Source organism: Parambassis ranga, chromosome 7 (genome assembly GCF_900634625.1).
Source record: "Parambassis ranga chromosome 7, fParRan2.1, whole genome shotgun sequence".
In the NCBI taxonomy this organism is placed as follows: Eukaryota; Metazoa; Chordata; class Actinopteri; family Ambassidae; genus Parambassis; species Parambassis ranga.
The window spans coordinates 17,542,323-17,563,771 of NC_041028.1; the positions used below are offsets into that span (position 1 = coordinate 17,542,323).

The 21,449-nt window shown below is 41.0% G+C and overlaps 2 protein-coding genes across 2 annotated transcripts in view; both read left to right on the forward strand.

The window, feature by feature from the left end:
• Positions 1-147: 147 nt before the first annotated feature.
• On the forward strand, positions 148-11,718 carry LOC114438470 (phosphatidylinositol 4,5-bisphosphate 3-kinase catalytic subunit gamma isoform). The gene is made up of 12 exons (XM_028409851.1): positions 148-541; positions 1,213-2,405; positions 3,146-3,797; positions 4,604-4,669; positions 5,138-5,363; positions 6,898-6,992; positions 7,884-8,027; positions 8,128-8,218; positions 8,314-8,444; positions 8,697-8,808; positions 8,904-9,061; positions 10,497-11,718. Exons 1-12 carry the CDS (start codon positions 311-313, stop codon positions 10,752-10,754), a joined length of 3,357 nt encoding a protein of 1,118 aa, XP_028265652.1. The 5' UTR covers positions 148-310; the 3' UTR covers positions 10,755-11,718.
• Positions 11,719-15,282: 3,564 nt separating this feature from the next.
• The window catches only part of lamb2l (laminin, beta 2-like), a 34,551-nt gene continuing 28,384 nt past the window's right edge, over positions 15,283-21,449 (forward strand). The window contains exon 1 of the mRNA XM_028409723.1: positions 15,283-15,489. The gene's annotated coding sequence lies outside the window, so the exon portion shown is untranslated. The remainder of the gene's footprint in view (positions 15,490-21,449) is intronic.

Genomic DNA, 21,449 nt, shown 5'->3' on the forward strand with positions numbered 1-21,449 from the left:
TGCCAGATAAGTTACTGCACTTTGTTATCTGAGTGCAAAAAGGGAATAAGGAAGTCAACCCTGTTAGATGTCAGTAAATGTGTTATGTGGTGTTTGAGAACCTTAGCAGAAAAGAATGAGGAAGTCCATGAGCACTCAAAAAGGAAACCAAGCTCACACAGTCAGTCAGACAGGTACGCACTCACATAGACTACACCACAGGATCCTGAGAATCAGTACAGGCCAGTGTAAGTTTTATCTTTGTTTTGCCTTGTTATCATTGTATCAGTATACTGATTTTTGTTCTAGTATTCCTCTTTGTGAGGTCTCAATGGACACTCCAGTGTTCCAAAATCCTCCTGCGGTCCGTCCACGGGCCGCAAACAGGTTGTCTCAGACTGGCTCTGAGAACAACCTCAGGTTTGTCTGTGAGTTTAAAAGTGGGCCCCTGCAAACATCCAGTGATGAAGATTACAGCCTCAGCATGGACTGTGAGTCAGTGTCGGTCATCCTTCCTGCACAGTGCAGTGTGCACCAGCTCCGGCTACGCATCTGCATGCAGGTATGGAAATGACTATGGGGTATATCTTCTTTTATGTGGGACTTAAATGGTTGCTCTGAGTAATGAATATTTAAGTAGCATATTTAAATATGCATTGAAGAACTACTTGATATTTTACTCAAGCAGTGCTGGTGGCTGCCTTAGTGGATATAAATGTGACACTATTAATTTTAGGGATGGACCACGAGTCTGGTAGCACCACTATGACATTAATACATATGTAATAAGCAGCTCTAATATTTTAGTGTCCTGCTGCTGTGTGTAATGACAATTTTGGATGTAGGCTTACACATTGGTTATAATGTAAATTCAAAGCAAGAAGTAGAAAAGTAATAGTTGATGGTACACAGATTTTCATTCCTGAAAGTCCCCCAATGGACAAAACATGCTGGTTATCTGTACATGGAGCCTCAGTACAACTGAATTTATTTTGATTTTGTAGTAATTTTCCACAATAAAAGTCATAAAATACACATGGAAACTTTAACACCATGACTAGGTCAAGGTCTTATTTTGTCCAACTCTGCTGTGTGTATCTGCCTGTGTCTGAAATCACCCACTCACTTATGACTACTTACTACATAGCAAGCAATTATTTTAGAGGATTACATCATTTCTTTGTGCTGTTAATTGCATCATTGCCATCATTAACATTTCAAATAACTCTCCAGGCACAGGAACAAAACTGCCATCCAGACCCGTTTGCAATACTGGACCCAGAGAAATACACTCTGCTGTATGTCAGGGGGGATGACTGGTATGAGGCCTACGATGACTGCCAGATTATCAGGACATTAGACATTCCGTGGTCATGTGATGACTCTCAGTTCCTAACTGCCCACATAGTGGTAAAACCACAGGTGGCACTTGATTCAGAGGAAAAGAAGAAACAACAGCAATGCCTAAGTTACCTGATCGGACATGACCTGGAGACAGAAGCGTCTGATAGACTGGGTGAACTCATGTTCACTCGCAGGAAACTGGCATCACCGAGATGTCAGGAGCTGAGGAATCGGGATGACAAGTTGTATGCCATAGAACCTTGGATAACATGTGCCCCTCTTCCAACTGACCTTCAGGACTGGCTGAACAGGAAGCTCTCCGTCACCCTCCATTACATGAACAAGATAAGCTTCAGCATACAGGTTGATTTTAACACAACACCAGATGTTCTTCTGAAGGTTTTTAGAAGGGTGATGGCAAACCAGGGGCTTGAATACGACACTTCTGATAGCCTGGTGTTGAAAGTCTCAGGTAGGGAGGAGTTTATATCCGGAGATTACGCCCTCAGTCATTTCCTCTGGGTTCGACAGAGTCTGAGAAGCAACCAAGACCTCCACTTCTCTGTGGTGCCTGTGTCGCAGCTTGTCACAGAGACCGTCAAGTTTGTGGACTGGCCACTTGTTGATGGTTTCAGTGGCCAGTTCAGTTCCCATGACGATCTCAGCCTGGAAGGGAAAGATCTGGATGACATCTTCATGATATCCTTGTGGGACTGCAACAGAAAGCTCAGAGTCAAATTGCTTGGCTTTGATATCCCCAAACTTCCAAATAAATACCCCCAGTGTGTTTATGTTGAAGCATCCATACTTTATGGTAACAAGGTTCTATCTTCAGTGTCCTGCCTGCCGAAGAGCTTTGCAGATGAAGTGCTGTGGAATGAGTGGCTGGAGTTCGATGTTCTCCTCAGGGATCTGCCACGTGGTGCCAAGCTGGGTCTCACCATCAATGCGAGCGTGAGTGACATCTACCCTACAACTAAAGACACAAAGTCAGCACCAGCTTCAGCCAACAAAGCACCAGACCTGCAGAAAGGGAAAGGGAAGGTGCTCTACTTTGTCAACCTTCTCCTCATAGACCACAGGTGAGTATATTAACTTCAAGAAGAAGAAGAATGAGCATGCTAGCTTTGTAAGGTAATCTATGCGTAAAGCAGTTACTTCGTGCTGTTACAGTCACTGTAGGCCATCCTCACCTGCTAGTACAAATCCTGCTATAGTGCTACTCTAAATATGATGACATTATTTGCATCTAGAACTTACTAATATGTATGCATCCATTGTTTCCTGTTGCACTCCCACCCCAAACAGCTGGCAAGTTTTTTTTTTTTTTTTATCACAAGCTGCTACCGTTATTTTCTTCAAACATACCTTTGGTGATGGAGACCAAAGAACTCAATTACAATTTCAAACACTGACTTGTGGAGTTGGCATCTAGGAATTTGTCCAAGTGACATTTTCCACCACAGCTGTTTGAACTAAACTTTCCAGTACATTGCTTGCACCCAAAGAGAAGTTTTTAGTTCAACTTTTAGCACAACAATGCAATTGTTGCAAGGTTTCTCTGAATGTTTTTTGTAACTTTAACACTTCCTCCTAACAGTAAATCTGAATAGAATCTATTGTTTATCTCCATGTCTTTTTATAGTCTTCCTCTTCCCCTGTAAGCATCAGTAAGCTTCATTTAAGATCCTCAGTAAGCTGTTTAGAAGGCTACAATTTCCTTGCCTGCTAAGGAATTAACCAATGACTAAGTCAATCAAGTTCATGAGACCAGAAGATGGTCTTATCTTATATACAATTTATGCATAATTTTTGCTTGCAGGTCTGTCCTCAGTCAAGGCCCCTACACCCTTCACATGTGGTCCTACCCTGATCTGGAGGATGAAGCCATCACCTACCAGGCAGACAAGCTGTCTTCTGCCACTAGCCCAGACATAACTGACTCCATGGCTATCAGCATCTTTCTTGACCGCTACAGCTTTCCCGTGGTTCTCCCCAATACCTTAAGCAGCCCTGATTGCTCCAGTCCAACCACTGACCTTACTCCAAGCAGACCTGCTTCTTTATTCCATGCACCTTCCTCCTCACCTCTGTCTACCTTACCCAGCACAGGTTCTCGCTCTCTGCATGGAAAATCACTTCAGGTCCCATCAAACAACACCGTAAGACTCAGATCCCCATCTCCAGTTGCCAACACTAACAAGGCTTGCCTCAAAAGGTTCCGGGAAGAAAGCATCCGCTATGCCTCCAACCTCCCCCACTACCTGCGCAGTGTTGATTGGATGAACCGCAGAGTGGTTGAGGACGTCCACTGGCTGCTAGGAAACTGGGATCCCGGGGAACTGGATGTAACAGTGGCCCTGGAGCTGTTAAGCATGGACTTTGCGGACGAGATAGTCAGGAGACTAGCTGTCCAGAGACTGGAATGTTTGTCCAACGATGATGTGCTGAAGTATCTGCTGCAGCTGGTGCAGGTACAGCATGTCGACGGAAATGAATGTGATGTGATGTAACGTTTCAGCCATTAGGTCAAAAGTAGTTTATATGTAGCCTATAACCTATAATACATAAATGAAACAATAAAAACAACTTTTAAAAATGACAAAATTCCACAAATAATTGATAAGTTAATAAGAGAACTTGAATGATTGAGTACAGCTGGGTGCCTGCAGCAAAGCCTCAGGCAATGTCACTCTGTGCTCTGTGCCTATAAAAAAAAAATTGACGACTACTATAGGTAGATAAACTCCTAGTTAATCTGAATATAATGGGTCAAGTAAGATCTGGATACGTCATTTCTTATGTATAACATTATGTAAAACAATTAAAAAAGTAATAATCACCCAGGTGTAGTCTGCATTATTGGTAAAATTATTATAGAGACCATGGCTGTTTTTGTAGCAGGCAGTAAGCACGTTATTTCTGCTAAAATAAAGATGACACTTGAATATGAGTGTCTGTGGGGATTGACTCACACTGACTTTTAGAGCAAGCCTCCAGTGGCCAGTTTTTGCCCTATGACAAAACATGACAAGACATCACAATCACTTGGTTACAGTACATTCAGTCTGTGAGGGTGAGCACACTTATGCATGTGTACACATGTAGCTTGTAATGTGTCACCCACAGACTTCTGACCTAAGGTTGATCATCACATTTTATCATTCTTTGACTAAACATGTTTACATGTTGCCCACAGTGCCCATTTTTTTCCAGGGAAAAAAAAAGAACAACATCCACATATAAGTGTTAACTCAATTTTGTTCTGTCTTTTTTTTAGACACTGAAGGTGGAGCCCTACCATGACAGTTTCCTCGCTCGGTACCTCATCCAAAGAGCTCTGCGGGTAAGTAATTTTTTTATTTTTTTTTTTTATTTTAGATACTGTATTAATCCCCAGAGGGAAATTCGTTACGGCTGCTGCACAAGCAGTGTCATACAATGACTAGCAAGGCGCGCCACAGGCTAGGGTGAAGTGTCTTGCCCAAGAACACACAACAGCCACTGTTGTAATATAGTATCCTCATATCAGTGTACACAACACATCTTGTACTGTATTTTTAAATGTATGTGGGACACCACACTGTTGCCACTTTTCTCCTGTCAGTTATCTAAATAGGTTTGGGTACAGTGCCATAATACATAGCTTTGAGTTAACTGTCTTGTAAATGACACTAATTTGAGAAAATGTCATTGTTTTAATTGCTTGATTAGTTATTAATCAGATGTTGATTTAACATTTTAATTTTTATTCAAGTATAAATAGAGGGATTAGGGTAAAGCTTGGACACATCTGCTTTCTGACTCACCACAGAGCAAGAGAATCGGCCACTTCTTCTTCTGGTATGTCCGCAGTGAGGTGGCAGGATGTCCGTACTTCCGCCAGCGCATGGCTGTGATCCTGGAGGCCTACCTGCTGGGCTGTGGCCAGGCCATGATTGACAGCTTCACTCAGCAGGTCCAGGCAGTGGAGGCTTTACGTGAGGTTGCAGAAATCATTAAGAAGTTCTACCCCGAAAAGACTGACCTCCCTTCTACAGGTGGGTGGATACAGTTTTCAATAAAGTTAACATGCAACCAATTGTTAAGTTTTGAATTCAGAGAAGAAGAACCCAAATAGATAGATAAACAATATACAAAAATTAAGATTAACAAAAAGATAAGGAGCAAGAGCTCAGAGTCACATGGGGGCATAACAGGTGGACAGGCAGCAGGGAGACCCACAGCAAGCAGACTGGGATGAAGACAAGAGGGGCTGAGCAGGAGGCCAGTGGCGGCAAGGAACGACCAGCTGTATGACCAAAATGACCAAAGCAGCAAAGAACAAAAAATAACAAGAAACAAAACTTGGACAAACCACAGTCAAACAAAGAAGCTTCAGGGAGCAAGACAGGGAGCAAACACAGACAAACACAGACAAACTGACCAAGAGGAAACATACAGTTTAAATACACAGGGAGGAAAACAAGAGCAAGTAAGAGAGACACACACACACAAAAGGAAACTTTCAAAATAAAACAGGAAGTTCAAGGAAGACATAGAAAGTGAAGACTAAATTAATAAAATCATATATACCAAAGCTTAGAAAAATGGAAAGAAACCAGAATACTTACAAACCCAGTATAAAATAAAAGCAGTAAACTAGGACGTTGTTATTTTTGCACCGGAAATGCAACTATTAGCACAAATTCAATTCTTCCCCATACATGGCCTTGCAATTCCCACAAGTTGTTTAGCCACACGTCAGCAAATGAACTTCCTTACTTCCTTGTTATGTTTAGAAGATGCAGCGACATGTCATGCCCACAAATATAACACTACACCACTTCACTACACTGCATGTGCAAGTGTAGTGAAACATTAGACCAGTCACTGGTCCTGGTCAATTGCAAATGCTGTAATGTGCATAGTTAGTATAAACATAGATGGGTTTAGTGACAATTGTGTGTTTTTATTTGCATGCCAATCTGCCTCTGTGAGTGTGTGTGAGAGAGTGGGCTGGCATGCGTCTGTGGTGTGCCATCAAGAACATAGGAATTCATACGTTTTATTAAGAATCATAAAGAGTAGATATTCTTTTTTCCCTGCAATGTCATCACAACAAGTATTTAAAACCACCACAACTTTCATCGCAATTTTTTGAAAAAGCTGCAAAATCAGGTATTTTAGGCCTCAACAGTCTAAAAAAAAAAAAAAAAAAAAAATCCTAAATCATGGAGGCATTGATAATTACAGTATGTCTATGTCTAGAGATGATGGTGCAATAAATCTCCATCTCAACCAACTCTAAATTGTGCATAATAAAAACTTGGTAACCTGCGTTCACACATAAATAGCTCAGTCACTACTACTACTACTACTACTTGAGGGGCGTGGATAAAGCGGAGCTGCGCAACTGGTGCAAATGAATATGTATCTCAGTTCAAACACTGACAAAGACAGATCACACAGTAGTAAAATGTTGTGTTAAAAAGTGTTGAGCTGCTCCATCATGTCATAATGTGCACATGCACTGTACTCCTCATCCTGTTTGTTGCCACATCAAACTAATTTGCTTAAATGAGTCTCTTTCAGCTCCCCTCAGGCTTCAGGAGCTCCTGAGAAACAGTAATCTGCCAAATGAATTCCTGCTGCCCTTTGACCCCCGCACCAAAGTAGGAAGGATCCTGGTAAGTCCTGCTGAATGGTTCAAATAACTTTGCCCTAAATGGGCAAAAGATGTGATGGTTCTGGTGTCAAATTAAAATAAAAGTGATTTTGCATTTGCAAAATCATGTACTAAAAGTCAATTATCTACCTGCTAAGGAAAAAAAAACATAATTAGGAAATTGTGAAGTGAAATGGTCATTCTGTTTAACTGATTCACTGTTTTACCCTTTTATTTTTATAGTAATTATAAAATAATAATAATAAGAGGAGGAAAGAAATAGGATAAATTATTTCAGTTTTTCAGCCTTCTAAAATCACTATGATGGTACATCAGCTCACAACAGATTGCATGACACCTCTGTCTTTGCTCGAGAGTTGTCTGCTATGGAACTAGGAAACATTGGGGTTGGGGGAAAACAAGGAGGGACGCCCCACTGATGGTGACCTGGTGCAGTTACTGTTGGCCCTATAATAAAGCTGATTGCTAGCTGGAAGTTAATATGCTATTGACAAGAGAGTTCTGATTTCATGTTTGAGCACACAGCTTCAGCTTCAAAGGAAGTTTGCAACAATAGCCTTCAGCAAACTTTGTAGGTATTTTGGTATCTGTTTCACTCCAATTCTCTAACCGCTTGGCTGATGTTGACATCTTTTTATCGCGGCTCAGACCACACTGACTCTCTCTGTCTTTCACTTCCGCTCGCGTGACCAAACAGTGCAAGGTGAACAAAACCTTCATCTTATTGACTATTTAATCTATTCATTTTAACTGCAATAATATGATTTTACATGTATTTTTATCTATTAATTCAGTGGCATTATACCTGCAGCTATTTAGTCAGAAAACAAAGTGTAGGTGTTATTTTGCCTTGATAGTGCTTGATGTGATATCTTATATCTCTCTGAGCCAGCTGGACAAATGTAAAGTAATGGCTTCAAAGAAGAAGCCTCTGTGGCTGGAGTTTTCTCCCATGCCATCGCCCACACCGGCCACACCTGTGGGGATCATCTTCAAAGAGGGAGACGACCTCAGACAGGACATGCTGGTCATCCAGGTCATTTTGTCTTACGCACCTTTATTATCACATAATGTTATTTGAGTGTATTTAACATCCAGATAAAGTAACACCTGAGTGTGCGTCTTCCTTTTTTTAGACCCTGGTGGTGATGGACTCCATCTGGCAGGAGAAATCTCTGGACCTGAACCTTATTCCATATGGCTGCATCTCAACAGGACACAACATAGGTATCAAAACCTGAACATTTTTGATAAAGTTATAATTATGCTTGTTAGTTCTTTAAGCTTAATTAAATTAAGCAGCCGAGGTTCTGTTTTTTTAGGTATGATTGAGATTGTGAGGAATGCCATGACCATCGCAGGAGTTCAGAGGAGCCATGGAGGAACAACTGGAGCCTTCAGAAACGATGCTCTGTTTGAGTGGCTCAAATCTAAGTGTCCACTCCAGGAAATTGTAAGTAAAGACGTCATTCAAAGACAAAAAGTTATATATATTTGACTATTTTTGTTTTTATATTTGCATTTTCTATTTGATGCTGCATATATGTATTCAAATATCGTACTTTAATATTTATATCTATAGATAAATAATAAGTCAATTTTAGAAAAATTGATGAATGCATTATTCTATATGACTATATAATAATAAAACTCACAGGATTTGGTTTTGGTAGAATTAGACATTTGTGATCTTGTTCGATTGCAGCACTACAATACAGTGGAGAGGTTTGTGAAGTCCTGTGCCGGTTACTGCGTGGCGACTTATGTACTGGGAATAGGAGATCGACACAACGACAACATCATGATCACAGACCAAGGTGTCCAACACAACTCCAGGGTCGTGTTATTCTGTCTGCTCTTTAAAAAAAAAACGTAACCTTGGATGATGGTTGTGATGACTGTGGCCTTGCAGGGAACTTGTTTCACATCGACTTCGGTCACATCCTGGGCAACAGGAAGCACTTCCTGGGTGTGAGCAGGGAGCGTGTGCCATTCGTCCTCACGCCTGACTTCCTGTACGTCATGGGCAGGGTCAAAGGTCGCAACAGCCTCTACTTTCAGCGTTTCAGGGTAAGTCATTGTGTTACTGTTAACAGAAGAATATGTTTGATTTTCTCACATTGTTAAAAGGGAAATTTGCTTTTTTAAAAAATTTCGATCCATTAAATTAATATAATTCATTACCTACTTTTCTTCTTGGAATGCATAGACGTAGACATTACGTAATAAAAACAACAAAGACATGTATTAGAGTTTGATTTTCACATGCAGTGTGATGCCTACACCTTGAAATCCACAGCATCGAATCATTATCCCCTGACACTGAAATGCAACCACCCATTGACAGCTGTAAATTTTGACATGGTCCCCACTGGCTGTATCCTGTAAAACTAATATGGGGAAAAAGTCAATTCTACAAATAGCTGCAGATTATAGCAAGGTATCTAAAAACAAATATAGTATTCTCAGCGGTCTTCAGCAGTGAATCATCCATCCATCCATTTTCAACCGCTTATCCAGGGCCGGGTTGAATAAATCCATTTTTTTAAGTGAGTGCCAGTTGCTATCATTTTATTATGATGGGCTTGCATCTGTCTGTATTATTCATATAATCAGGAGATGAGAATCAGCACCTCCAAGTCTGAGGTCATGGTTCTCGACTGGAAAAAGATGGCTTGTTGTCTCTGGTTTAGCTCCTGCCCCAAGTGGAGGAGTTTGATAGGAGGATTAGTGCAGCTTCTTCAGTAATGCGGTCGATGTACCAGTCCGTTGGGTGTACCGGTCAATCTACGCTCCTACTCTTGCCTACGGTCATGATCTCTGCACAGTGACTGAAAGAATCGTGAATACAAGCAGCTGAAATGAGTTTCCCTTGAAGGGTGGTTGGTGGAGAAGCTGCTGCTTCTCCACATCGAGAGGAGAGCATCTGTTTTGGATGCCCCCTCGACGCCTCCTTGGGGAGGTGTTCTGGGCATGTCCCACCAGGGGGAGACCCCTGGGGAGACCCAGGACGGCCAGGGGACGCTTCTGGATTCCCCCGTAGGAGCGTGAAGAAGTGTGAGAGGGAAGTCTGGTTGTTTCTGCTTAGACTGCTGCCCCCGCAACCTTGCCCCTTTGATGAGTGGTTTGTAAATGGATGGATGGAAAAACATTCAATAATATATGTCTGTGAGGGTCAAAAGAATGTGACCTTCTAGTTTATGTGAAAGCTAAAACAGGGTTAATCTCCTCAGAGGTGTTCTCAATCATTGGAATTATTACATGCAAACAGTTCTTGCTGCTCATCAGGCTGAAAAATTACACAATCATCTCTAAAGAGTCTGGACTCCACAAATCCACAGAAAGATGAGCGGTACAAATATAGAGACATTATTAGCATAATAACTCACGGCCAAGAAAGTGGATATGCATACTTGTGGGTATTTTCATTTTTATATATATTTTTTAAAATAAAATAAATTTGTTTGTTTGTATTTTTTGGACCTTCAACATCTGCCTACATCAGGACACGTGCACCCAGGCATACCTTTCTCTGCGCTCCCACTCCCGCCTGCTGGTCACTCTTTTCTCCCTCATGCTGCTCACGGGCATTCCAGAGCTGAGCGCCGCAGAGGACATGCGCTACCTGCGGGAGGCGCTCCAGGAGGAACAGGTGGAGGAAGACGCCAAGGAGCATTTTCTCCAACAAATCTCTGTGTGTGAGCAGCTGGGTTGGACCGTGCAGGCCAATTGGTGGATCCACATGGTGGCAGGCATCAAGTAGACCACAGTGTTCTACTCAGCACTGGAGGTTCAGGTGTCCACAGTGAGAATATATTTGTTTTTTTTCTCTTTGTTTGGTTTTTACAGTGTATAGATGTGATTATATTAAAACTCCATGGGCTGAGTTACAGGCTCAGTGGTTGACTTACCTTTTTGAAAAAGCATGATGGGAGGACCAGAGAGAGAGAGAGAGAGAGAGACAAGCTGCAGGCTGGAATGTCCTATTTACACTGTAAATGCATGAACCATGGAGAAATAACTCCAATGAGATGTAAAAATTGAGCTTTATCATTTTCAGAAGTATCTGAAAATGCAGTGAGAAGGGTGGAAATGCACTCTCTGTTTTAATTAACCTTTTAATTTAGTCAATTATTGAACTGCGTATTTTAAAAACAAATCATTTGTAGATAATACAGTAAACGCATTAATTGGGAAACTCATTCATAGAATCAGATTGGTATTTATTTATGAGTTTGAGATGAAAACTAATGCTGAAGTGTTAAGTCAGGGTGGTGGTGGTGGTGGGATATTCTGCTGGTGTTAGTTAGATCCATATTAAACCTTGTAAACGATATTAAATTTAAATCTTGTATTAGGTAGTATTAGGCCCTGTGATGGTCTGGTGACCTGTCTACCTGTCCACGCCTCTCACCCCTAGATAGCTGGGATAGGCTCCAGCCCCCTGTGACCCTGAACGGCAGGACAAAGCGGGTTCAGCTGAGGGATTGGTGGATTAAGTGCCTTCAGACAATCAGTTGTATATAATACCTTCAATAGAAATATTAATAGCCTTTTACAAATCTTTGGTTTCTTTCTTTTTTTCACTTCTCACTTGTCATAATGCTTCTTGAAGCTGATACATCTAACACAACATTATAAAAATAGAGCTGTTAGGCAACAGCCGACAATTTTGTATCTAAGTTGTATCTTAAGAGAGCAGTTTTGTGTATATGTGCATAAATAAAGGGGCATTTTCACAAAATAACTGAATCATTTGTGTCGGTGTGCAGAAGACAATAGTGTACCGTACATTATGTGACTATTTTACAAAATGAGTCAAGACTGTGCAGCCCACGATCACAATGACTTGGACACCATGGACACAAAGTGCAAATCCTACTCCTCCTATGTGTGTAAATGTCGCTGTGATTACATACAAAGGATCTTTTGAAGGCAGTAATTATAGTGTAGCTTGTCACAGGCAAATTAAGTGTAAAAGCAATGTCAGTGGGGAATGTTTTAGCAATGCAATTCAATTTTATTTTATATAGCACCTTTCACAATCAAAATTGTCTCTGTAGGTGCGTCACAGAAACCCAGAGCCTGAACCCCCGAGCAGGCAGACAGTGGCAGTGACAAGACAGAGAGGATGAAGGAGAGAGAGACAACAACATGAGGTTGTTGTAATTGTGAAGCTGATTGTATTCATTTGTATTTTAGCTGATGTGTCCAATTATACTAGCACTATAGAGTAACGACATAGGCAGGTGTTAATGGTAGACACTGGGTTTGTCAGAGGGACGGACGAGGAAGACTCATTGGTCAGCCTGATAAGAGAAGAGGATGAGAGAGGAAGACGGGGAGAGGAGGTGGGGGGAATAGTGGTGATGGTGCTGAGGAGGTGGGGAAACTGCTCAGTGGATCATGTTTGTGTCCGCCCCCCCAAAAAACAACAACATGGGACCTATGGTCCAGCCATTTTTCCTGCAGTATTTTTATCCATTCATCTTCTGAATTGCTATGAAACAGATAAAGATTAATGGCTCAGTGCTATAGCAGTTTTAATGCAACTTGCTCCCAGGTCCCTGCTGTGCTGGTTTTATATAATATAATTGGCTTGTAGCCGTATCACATTATATCATGTCACTGATGTAAAAAATGAACCATTGGGTAAGAGATTAATTTTAGAGAAAGATTAAAATGGGATGGGATGTGTCTGTAATCTACACCATCATACCACATCTCATGCTAGAAGAAGATTCAGTGAGTTAAAATGCATATTTTAATGTCTAAAAAAGTCTTTGCTATGTATTATCTTTAGCTACTTATTAGTAGCCCGTGGGTGCCAGAGCTCACTTAGGCTGTCTTCACTGTAAACAGGATTAACTCAGATTGTATAGAAGTACAGACCGCCTCCAATGCCACCCAATGCCAGCATGAATGCTAAGCATATGATCATTTTCTATTTTTGGTCCAAAAGAACCAAACCACAGGTGTGAAAGCACCTTAATGATATTACATTATAGAATTATAATAATGTAACCTATTGGAACTTTTGTGTTTTTGTTACACATAAGAATATGATAATACTGTCATGCTTGTTTTTCATGGAACCACCACTAGAGGGAACTGTCATATTAAAATGTTAGTTTATAAAGTGGAGGGGCAGGCCCTCTTTTTTGGTAAATGCAAACAGCAAGTTTGTGTTTAATGAAAAAAATCAGTTGTGAACATAGTGGCATACCCACAAAAGGTCAATTCTAAATATATATGTGTCATGTGTCTGGTGCTCTCAGTGTTGTATGCAGATTAAAACTCATCATGTTACTGGTGTGGGTGATGTATAAAGTGATGTACTGTTCTTAGTCGGTGTCAGTCCAACACTTAAAACCATAATACAGTATATTACAGTCATCCACACAACCATGGATGCACACACACACACACACACACACACACACACACACACACACACTACAAATTACCCGAAAGCACGTGCAGAATGAAAAGAAGACGGTAGTTCAGATCTTCAACTGTTCATTTTCGCTTTTTGAGTGTAGCAATCATGTTGAACCTCCAGGTGTTCTCATGTTTAAAAGGTGTACCTCAGCACAGATTACAGCCTTCTTTCAGGATTCTCACCTCTCATTTCTCTGTTGTCTCATATTTTTTTAAATCTCCTTTTTGTTCTTTTGTTTTAAGTGTATTTCTTTACATTTCCACTATCCTGGCTATGTGAACATGTATAATAAATCTGTGTTTGTTTACACATGGGCAGTTATTTCACTCGTTGTTTTTACTTTCATCTTTGTATTACAGAAGAATACCCCGCTGTTGCTAATTACAGATTCCAGCCATTCCTGGGCTTCGTCTTGCACAACCTGTGCTGACAGTGGCCGCCACAGGTCCTCTGCTGCCCTGCTGCCCTGTCTGCACCTCCCTCTGACTCTTATTTCAGTTCAACAGTATTGCTGTAAACACATACAACTTATAACCTGAAAATAAAATCAGTACATACATTATTTGTTCTGATTATTATGATGAAGGACTTTATACTGCAGTGAAAAATACAAGAGCATCCTAAAAACCCAGACATCACACACAGTGACCTCTGGCAGAAGAGACTCCTGTCCTGCTGTCGGGTGGTGGCTGCTTGGGATGTGCGACGTGTATCAGTTGACTAGGCTGGCACCACATAATGAGCTCGGTGACAGAGACTCTCATCATCTGTTGATAATTCCCCATGGTACTAAGCCTGTCAGTGATGAGCCACGAAGGAGGACTAGAGGCTGGGTACGTAGGAAATCACTTTTAAATATCTCACATGAGTTCATATGTAAGTGCAAAAAAACTAATTATGGACAGAAATAAACATAAAGCTATTCTCCAAACTATCAAAGGTCATCAGAGAAATACATGTTATTTTATATATAAATGTTTTTGGTTTCCAAGGGAACATATTCCAACCTATTTGTAGATGCCAGCTGTGTGAAACCGCACATACAAGCCATAAAATGTGTAAGGTCTGTGTCATTCTTTGACATTGTGTTGCTGAGGTGTGGAAGATATTGTTAAGGAACAATCACCTGAAGATGAGGGGAAAGTATTGCAAATGCTAAAATGCTAATTTAAGGCTTTCAGGCTCACATCATAAAAACTGTTTGTTTTTTAACGTTTCAGGGCAGTGGCATAGGTGACTGTCATTTGGTCATAATCTTCCTTTGCATTCCATCTAAATGTCCATTTTTACAGGGCCTAGGCGTAGGATGCACTGCTGCCTACACTTCAACATCATGCCCAACATCATGTCCACCATGTCAAATGAACAAAACTGATTATCTGGTTACCATAGCACCTGGCCAGTGGGTAGGACATAATTAGGCAGCAAGTAAAGATTTTGTACTTAAGGCTGATGTTAGAAGCAGAAAACATGGGCTGCTTCTCTGTATCTGAGTGACTTTAACCAGCGTGCTCTTAGTGTGATACTATTATGGCTGATCAGTGTTAGTAACCCAATAATATTTAGACTGGCCTGACCAAAAAATAGGATTTTAAAATATAAAAAAATAAAGGCTGAAAATATGTGGAAAGGCAACTGGATAAGTGGAGAGACAGGAAATAAGCCAATACTTCAGGTCACACAGATCTACAATACAACTATGATAATAAATAAAAAAATGGCGTAAAGTAAGATGATTGTGTCCTGTTTTTGTCTCTGTAATGAAGGCATAAATATTCTACATAGTGGCTGGGAGCAGTGGGCTTGGCCTCGCCGGGGTGGGGTCGGGCGCAGGGGATGATGGGCTCTACCTGCCGCTGCACAGTTCGCGGGATATCAGTGCACACGGTCTCCCGGCGGAACCCCTCCACCGTGCCGCTGCAGGACCGGACACCGAGCTCACTGCGGGACGGGGCGTGCTGGTGTCTGTGTGTGTGTGTGTGTGTGTGTGAGTGTAAAACAAGAGAAAGCACCGAGAGTGAGAGTGTGAGAGGGAAGAGTCGTGCAAACTTCTGAGGTGAGCTTTCCGTGTCAACTTTTCTTTGCTAACATTTCTGTGCAGACCACACCTCAGAGAAACAGAAAACCACCTCTATGCTGCCTTGAGCTAAATATTTCCACAAGTCTGCTGAATAACGACGTTATATAAACTTGTAAATCATTTTATACGGTGCTGCTGAAACATTCTTACCTGACCTAGCTTAAAGTAAACTAGCTCATTTTATATTAGGCTAGTTTTGCTGTTAGCCTGCTGGTACCACTCTTTAGCAAAATTAAACGAGTTATTATTATAACCTGATGCTAAACAGAGTCCAACAAGAGGAGCTAGCAATAATCACTAGATTTCAGAGTAGACGAAACAAGCTGTTTGCTTTCTATCTGACCTGTTGGCTGAATTCACATCATGATTATTAGTCAGTGGCTGTTACAGGGTAAGTTGCTTAACAGCCTCTCTGCTGATTTTTGTGTGTCCACAAGCAGCTGACCTGCAGGGCTGCTGTATGACTGTCAGCATCGGACGTGTGTGTGTGTGTGTGTGTGTGTGTGTGTGTGGTGTCCCTGTATGTCTCACTGACAGCAGTAGGCTCCTTGCTGATAACCTGACTTCTGACTGTTACACACACATTCCTACCAGCTTAAGGAGCAGCTCAGGTTAATGGAGAGCTGAGTTTAGAAGGTAAAATGTTGAAGAACAGTGATGTGTTGTTGCTGTAGGAGTTTGCTAAATTCACACTACAGTAATTATAGTCATATAATACTGAACATCCCATTGTCCTACTAACTTATTTTTCTTTTCTTTTTTTCTACCTATTAAAGAAAAGTATGTGCTTTCATTCCTTGGAATTCAAAAATCTCTTGTTGCCATTTATTTCTTTTCAGCGGCTTGTCTGGACATTTAGACATTTGTGTTTGGAGGTACAGGTTCCCATGGCCCCTTGCAGGCTTAGTGTGGCTTTAATCAGCTCAAGGATTTGGCCTCTTACTCTGCTGCTAATATCAACTCTAACCTGAAGGGTTAAGAGGATCCACGACTAGCTCTGACTCCAAGTGGTACAGCTGGCTGGGCAGGAGAAAGAGACAGGTTTTTCACTGGTTTCTGCATCAGTTTTAACACTGTGACAGCTGAAATGATAGACATCTGAACACGTATGCAAAGAAATTCACTGGTCATTTTGTCTGATAGGCAGACAAAGGCAGAGGTCTGTGTGTGTGACGGAGAAAAAAGGGGAAAAATCATCATGCATCTTGTGCTTTTGTGCACCATTTCATCCTTGATGATGAATCACCTCCTTTTTTGCAGCACACTGACAAGTGGGACTGATTATTGCTACGCCTCTTTTTTCAGTATTTTTGTCAGGGCAATTTTACTCAGATAAATCATTACCACTAATCACCGTTCCAGAGAAGTTCCAAATCACACCTTTGTTTTCAGTATGTGTCATGCGTCAACCAGCACGCAGTTTCTTGAGTGGCCGCTTAATCTTACTGAAGTCAATCCCCTTTTACACCATAAACATTGTTTTCTAACTTCTGAATGTGTCTTTTTCTATGTGATTTTTAGAGTTTAGTAGGTGCATAGGTTTAGACAAGTCGCTGTAAATCAACATAACGTGTGTCCCCATAGATTGTGAATATCTGTGTCTTCCTGTTTGGTAATCTGCAATCACTGCAGTCATCAAATGTCTGCCTTTTTAGGGGGGGGTATTCATGCACAGCCATTGAGGCATTCAAAAACTGTATTTCAGATTCTATCATCAATGTGGAAATGTTATTTCCTGACATTGTTATTGAAAGCCAATCAGTCAGTAAACTGTCCCGTCCTCTTATTTCAGCTTTGCCTGATAAATTGCTTTGCGACATATTTCCTTCAGAGAAGGTGCAACTTGTCCAGATTATAGGAAGTAAACTTCATGTCGTGTAGCTCACCACCCTGTTTTATAGCTGGCATAGCATATTATCTATGTAATTAAGGGGAAGCACTGCTATTTAATGCTAACATATACTAAAACATTTCTGGATAGCCGTAGTGCCACTTTGGACTTGCACTCTTATTTTCTCAGATGATTTCCTTGGACTCTGGCCTCAGCTACTGCACTGCCTGGTTTAGCTGTTCTTTACTGACCTCGTACACAGGACTTAATGCTGAACTACAGCGTTATAGCAGCTCTGGTGCCTCCACCTACTTGCCTACTGAGTCTTTGCCATTCTAGTCCTAACATGAAAGCAGTGATTGTATTGGCTGGTGTGCATCTGCCCTGAATTCAATCACCTTAAAGGCTCTTCAGTGGCTACTGTTTGGTCATGCCCTTACATGACTTTTTGTTCTCGTGGGTGTGTCCTTTTTAATTTAAGTTACTTCTTGATACATTAAAGAGCCTAAATGGTGTAGATGATATCGGGGCAGATCTTATGTGTTGTATTAGAGGACATTATATTGAAAAAACAAACTGGTTGTGTGTGAAGAGGAACACCCTCCATTGTGTCTGTGTGTATGTAGGTGGTGGTAAGGTGTCACAGCAGTGGATGGTATGAGGTGTTCTTTAATTGATTTCTGGGTTAATAGCAGAGAAAAGCTGCAGTGCAGCACACAGTGTAATATTTAACCCTTTTTTTTCTGAAATGGAAAACTTTGATGATAATCTTTTTTTTTACTGTAGGCTACCAGCAGATGTGAAGCAACTATCTAGACAGTATTATGAGATTTCCTTAGGCTCCAGAGGCGATGATCTGGTGATGTATGTTGTAGATTAGGAAGTTGTTTGAAGGTGAGTTTTTCCCTTGATGGGCACTGTGGTTAAAGTGAATCCTTGCTTTAGAAGATGTGTTTGGGTGGTCGAGTTCTGTCAAAACAAACAGGTGTTTGGATTTTGTTTTACTTTTAGTTTTTCCGGCATGTTAAATTAAGCAAACTGAAATGGAACAGTGACGGTTCACATGCATCTAATGCAGAAGCAAAGGTACATAACAATACACAGGGGATTGAGCTTCATTGTCTAAGTATTGTCATTTTGAATACAAAGGATGCCTTGAATTAAGGTGTCAACTATGGACACCCGGACAGTTCACTCACACTGGGACATAAGGAATCTTGCATGCATATAACTCTAGCTCATGTAATGGTTTCCATGGTGTCAATGGTACAGTAGATTGTGTGTAAATAGTGGAGTGGGGTTAGGTTAGTTACAGGGTTGTGTAGCTGTGGATTAGGAGGCTCGCTCACACCACAAATATGAATACAACAGTTGCTTCTCTTGGATGTTTGAGTTGTTGAATTGAATAAATTAAGCAATCTGAATTTTTTAGAATGCTTTTGTTACAGATTACCCATCGTTGTACTTACTGATGGTGTGAGAGCAGATTAGAGGTGTTGAGTCCAGCTGACAGTCCTTGTCAGTTAAGGTTTATAGGTTGTGTCTAACATTATCAGCATTTGTTTTTGCCTTCATTATCTTCTCCCATTTTGTGAGAACTGACTGTGCTGTGGTGCAACATTGCAGCTGCTGTATGGAGCAGTCACTTTCTGTGATGTCTTTGTAATATAAAGCTCAAGGTTTCTCTGAGTGGGTTTTCTACATGCTCTGTTAATTTAATACCACTAATATCTTTTCATGTTAAAGCAGCTTCCCTAGAAGAAGTTGTCCGCCGCATAATTTCATAACAACTGTTTAATTTGCACTTCTAGGAGATCTAGATCTAGGAGAGCAATTGTGGTTTCAAGGTGTGTTACAGTAGTTTATGGCTGAAGTAGAGGAAAAAGTAGAAGCATATTTGCAACATATAATTATTTGGCCTGGATCAGCTTTTGGATTTTTCGTAATATTTTTTATTTAATAATGTAACACTCTGAGCATCACTCTGAGCTTGGCAGCTTGCCTTAAATTTATTTTTCATGCAAACAAGTATTAATTAACATGCAGAAGAAGCACTGCTGAATGGGTTTTGTTGCCTTTAGGCTAATTCAGGCCTCATTATTTACATTCAGACAGAATCTAATCTAATCGCTGGCACACACAAGACCTTGTGAGATTGCTTCACAAGGGGTGGATGTAGTCTTTTTGTGAACTCTCTACTTTTTATAGTAGAGTTTTAAATCTGTGGAAACATGGTATGTGTTTTTTTTTACATGAAACAACAACGACTGATTGCTTCAGCAGAGAAATTGTAAAAATACAGGTCTAAGGCTAAGGTACAACTAAGGTGGCAAAGAATCTATTCAGATCTGCTGCCAAGGACTTTGGGCTGGTGAGCGCTGTCAGAACATTTAAGAGCATCTGGCCCTCATAGTGTCAGCCGAGAAAAATTCTGCCCTTTGGACAAATGTAGTTGATGACCCCTGATCTGCTGCATACCAACATGGCCTGCCCCTGCATCTACATGTTCAGCTATACACAAACATGTGGTGGCTTATGTGTTATGTGCAACATGTTTGCTTAGAGGTAGTGGGTGTCCTCTGGCTGAGGAAGACTAAAGACTGACACAATATTGTGTGTCTGATATCTCTTTTCAAGGTCCTGTGGCACTTTCTTTGGTATGTTGTTTTGCCGTAGTACCATGGCTTGAACTGTCTTTTTAGTGAGCACTCAAGGCATATAGTGGTGAAACTAAATAGAGACTGTGTAGCTAAACAAATGATTACTTGTTTATGAGCGTGTAGATTGTATATACCTTTATACTTTTGTATAAAAGAAAGTCCAGATCACTGTGAGTGTGATGAGTGGTGCACATTAAGGTGCTTGAGTACATGTGACATGTGAGACAAATATTGAGTCACCTGCCTGCATTAGAAAGCAAACTTCCTTTGTGATCTCGCCTGAATGGCCTGAACCCACTTCCAGCCTAGCCTTGTTTTACAATACCTTAAGAGTGTTTCAAGTCGTGGTGTATTGGCAGCTGTGTTGTGCTATATGTTCAGTATCTTAGTCTGAAGCCCTTCACTTGATGTTTACACAAAATCTCAGACACACACATACACAGAGCCAGGCTTATCATGTTATGGTGTTCAAGGATATGGGAGCCGGGGTTTGTTTGGACTAGTGTGTGGAGATTTCTTGGCTTTGTCTGATTGCTATGCAGGAGATATAGTGGTGCCACTGAACTTTCTACCAGTTCACTCTTATCATAGTGGGACTATGTGTGTGTGTGTGTGTGTGTGCACGTATGTGTACCAAAGTCTTCGCTCAAGGTTATTGGCTAAAATGAAACTGAAGGCGTCGTAACAATGGAGATCATTAAGTTATCTGTCCATTTGAAGAATAGCTATAATAGAAATGTGAAAAAGAAAACAAGCAGGTTTTAGCACTGGGAAAGTGGTGCCTAAAATTCCAGCCTGCTAGTTGTATCAAAAATAGACTCAGAAATAAATTACAAAAAAACAAAGTTTGATTAACTGGCTTTTAAATTAAAACTCATGAGATGAAGAAATCTCAGTTTCATGAAGTAATCTGAACTCCGACTTGCACCAGTAGCTCCACTTGCCTCGTCTGTGCTTACTGTGTGACATGTTGAGCCCCTCCATCTCCCTCTTTAGTAGAGGTCAAAGGTCACATCAGCAGTGCTCTGTGAATGTGAACGCTGCTTTGTTCTCCCGCTGCAGTTTTTTAGTTTGTCTAGCCTGAATCACACACATGCGTGCACATGACCCACACATGCAGATATCTGACACACACCTCAACACTTCTTTCTCTTTTCCAGTAATGGCACCTGAATTTCTTCACTGTTCTGAACCTTCCTCCTCTTGGACCTTCATGATCTAAGAGGAATAAGGATATAAGAGGAATCTAAAATTCTGCTGTACTTTAGCTCATATAGATCTGGAGCAGATTAGACTTTTAGACTTAGAATTAGATTAGACTTCACAGTCACTCATAGTCACCGTAAAGTGCCAAAAACTTCATTTCTTGGCTTCAAAAGCCAGTCATTCCAACTGCACAGGAGAACTGTGCTTTGTCAGCTTGCCAGCTTCCTGCTTTTCTGGCT

Bases quoted from the DNA above. Each gene is read 5' to 3' on its own strand.
- LOC114438470 (XM_028409851.1), top strand. From the start codon at position 311: ATGGACACTCCAGTGTTCCAAAATCCTCCTGCGGTCCGTCCACGGGCC. The intron at 8,809-8,903 runs GTGTCCAACACA...GTGGCCTTGCAG, and splicing joins CATCATGATCACAGACCAAG to GGAACTTGTTTCACATCGAC. The intron at 9,062-10,496 runs GTAAGTCATTGT...TGCCTACATCAG, and splicing joins TCTACTTTCAGCGTTTCAGG to GACACGTGCACCCAGGCATA.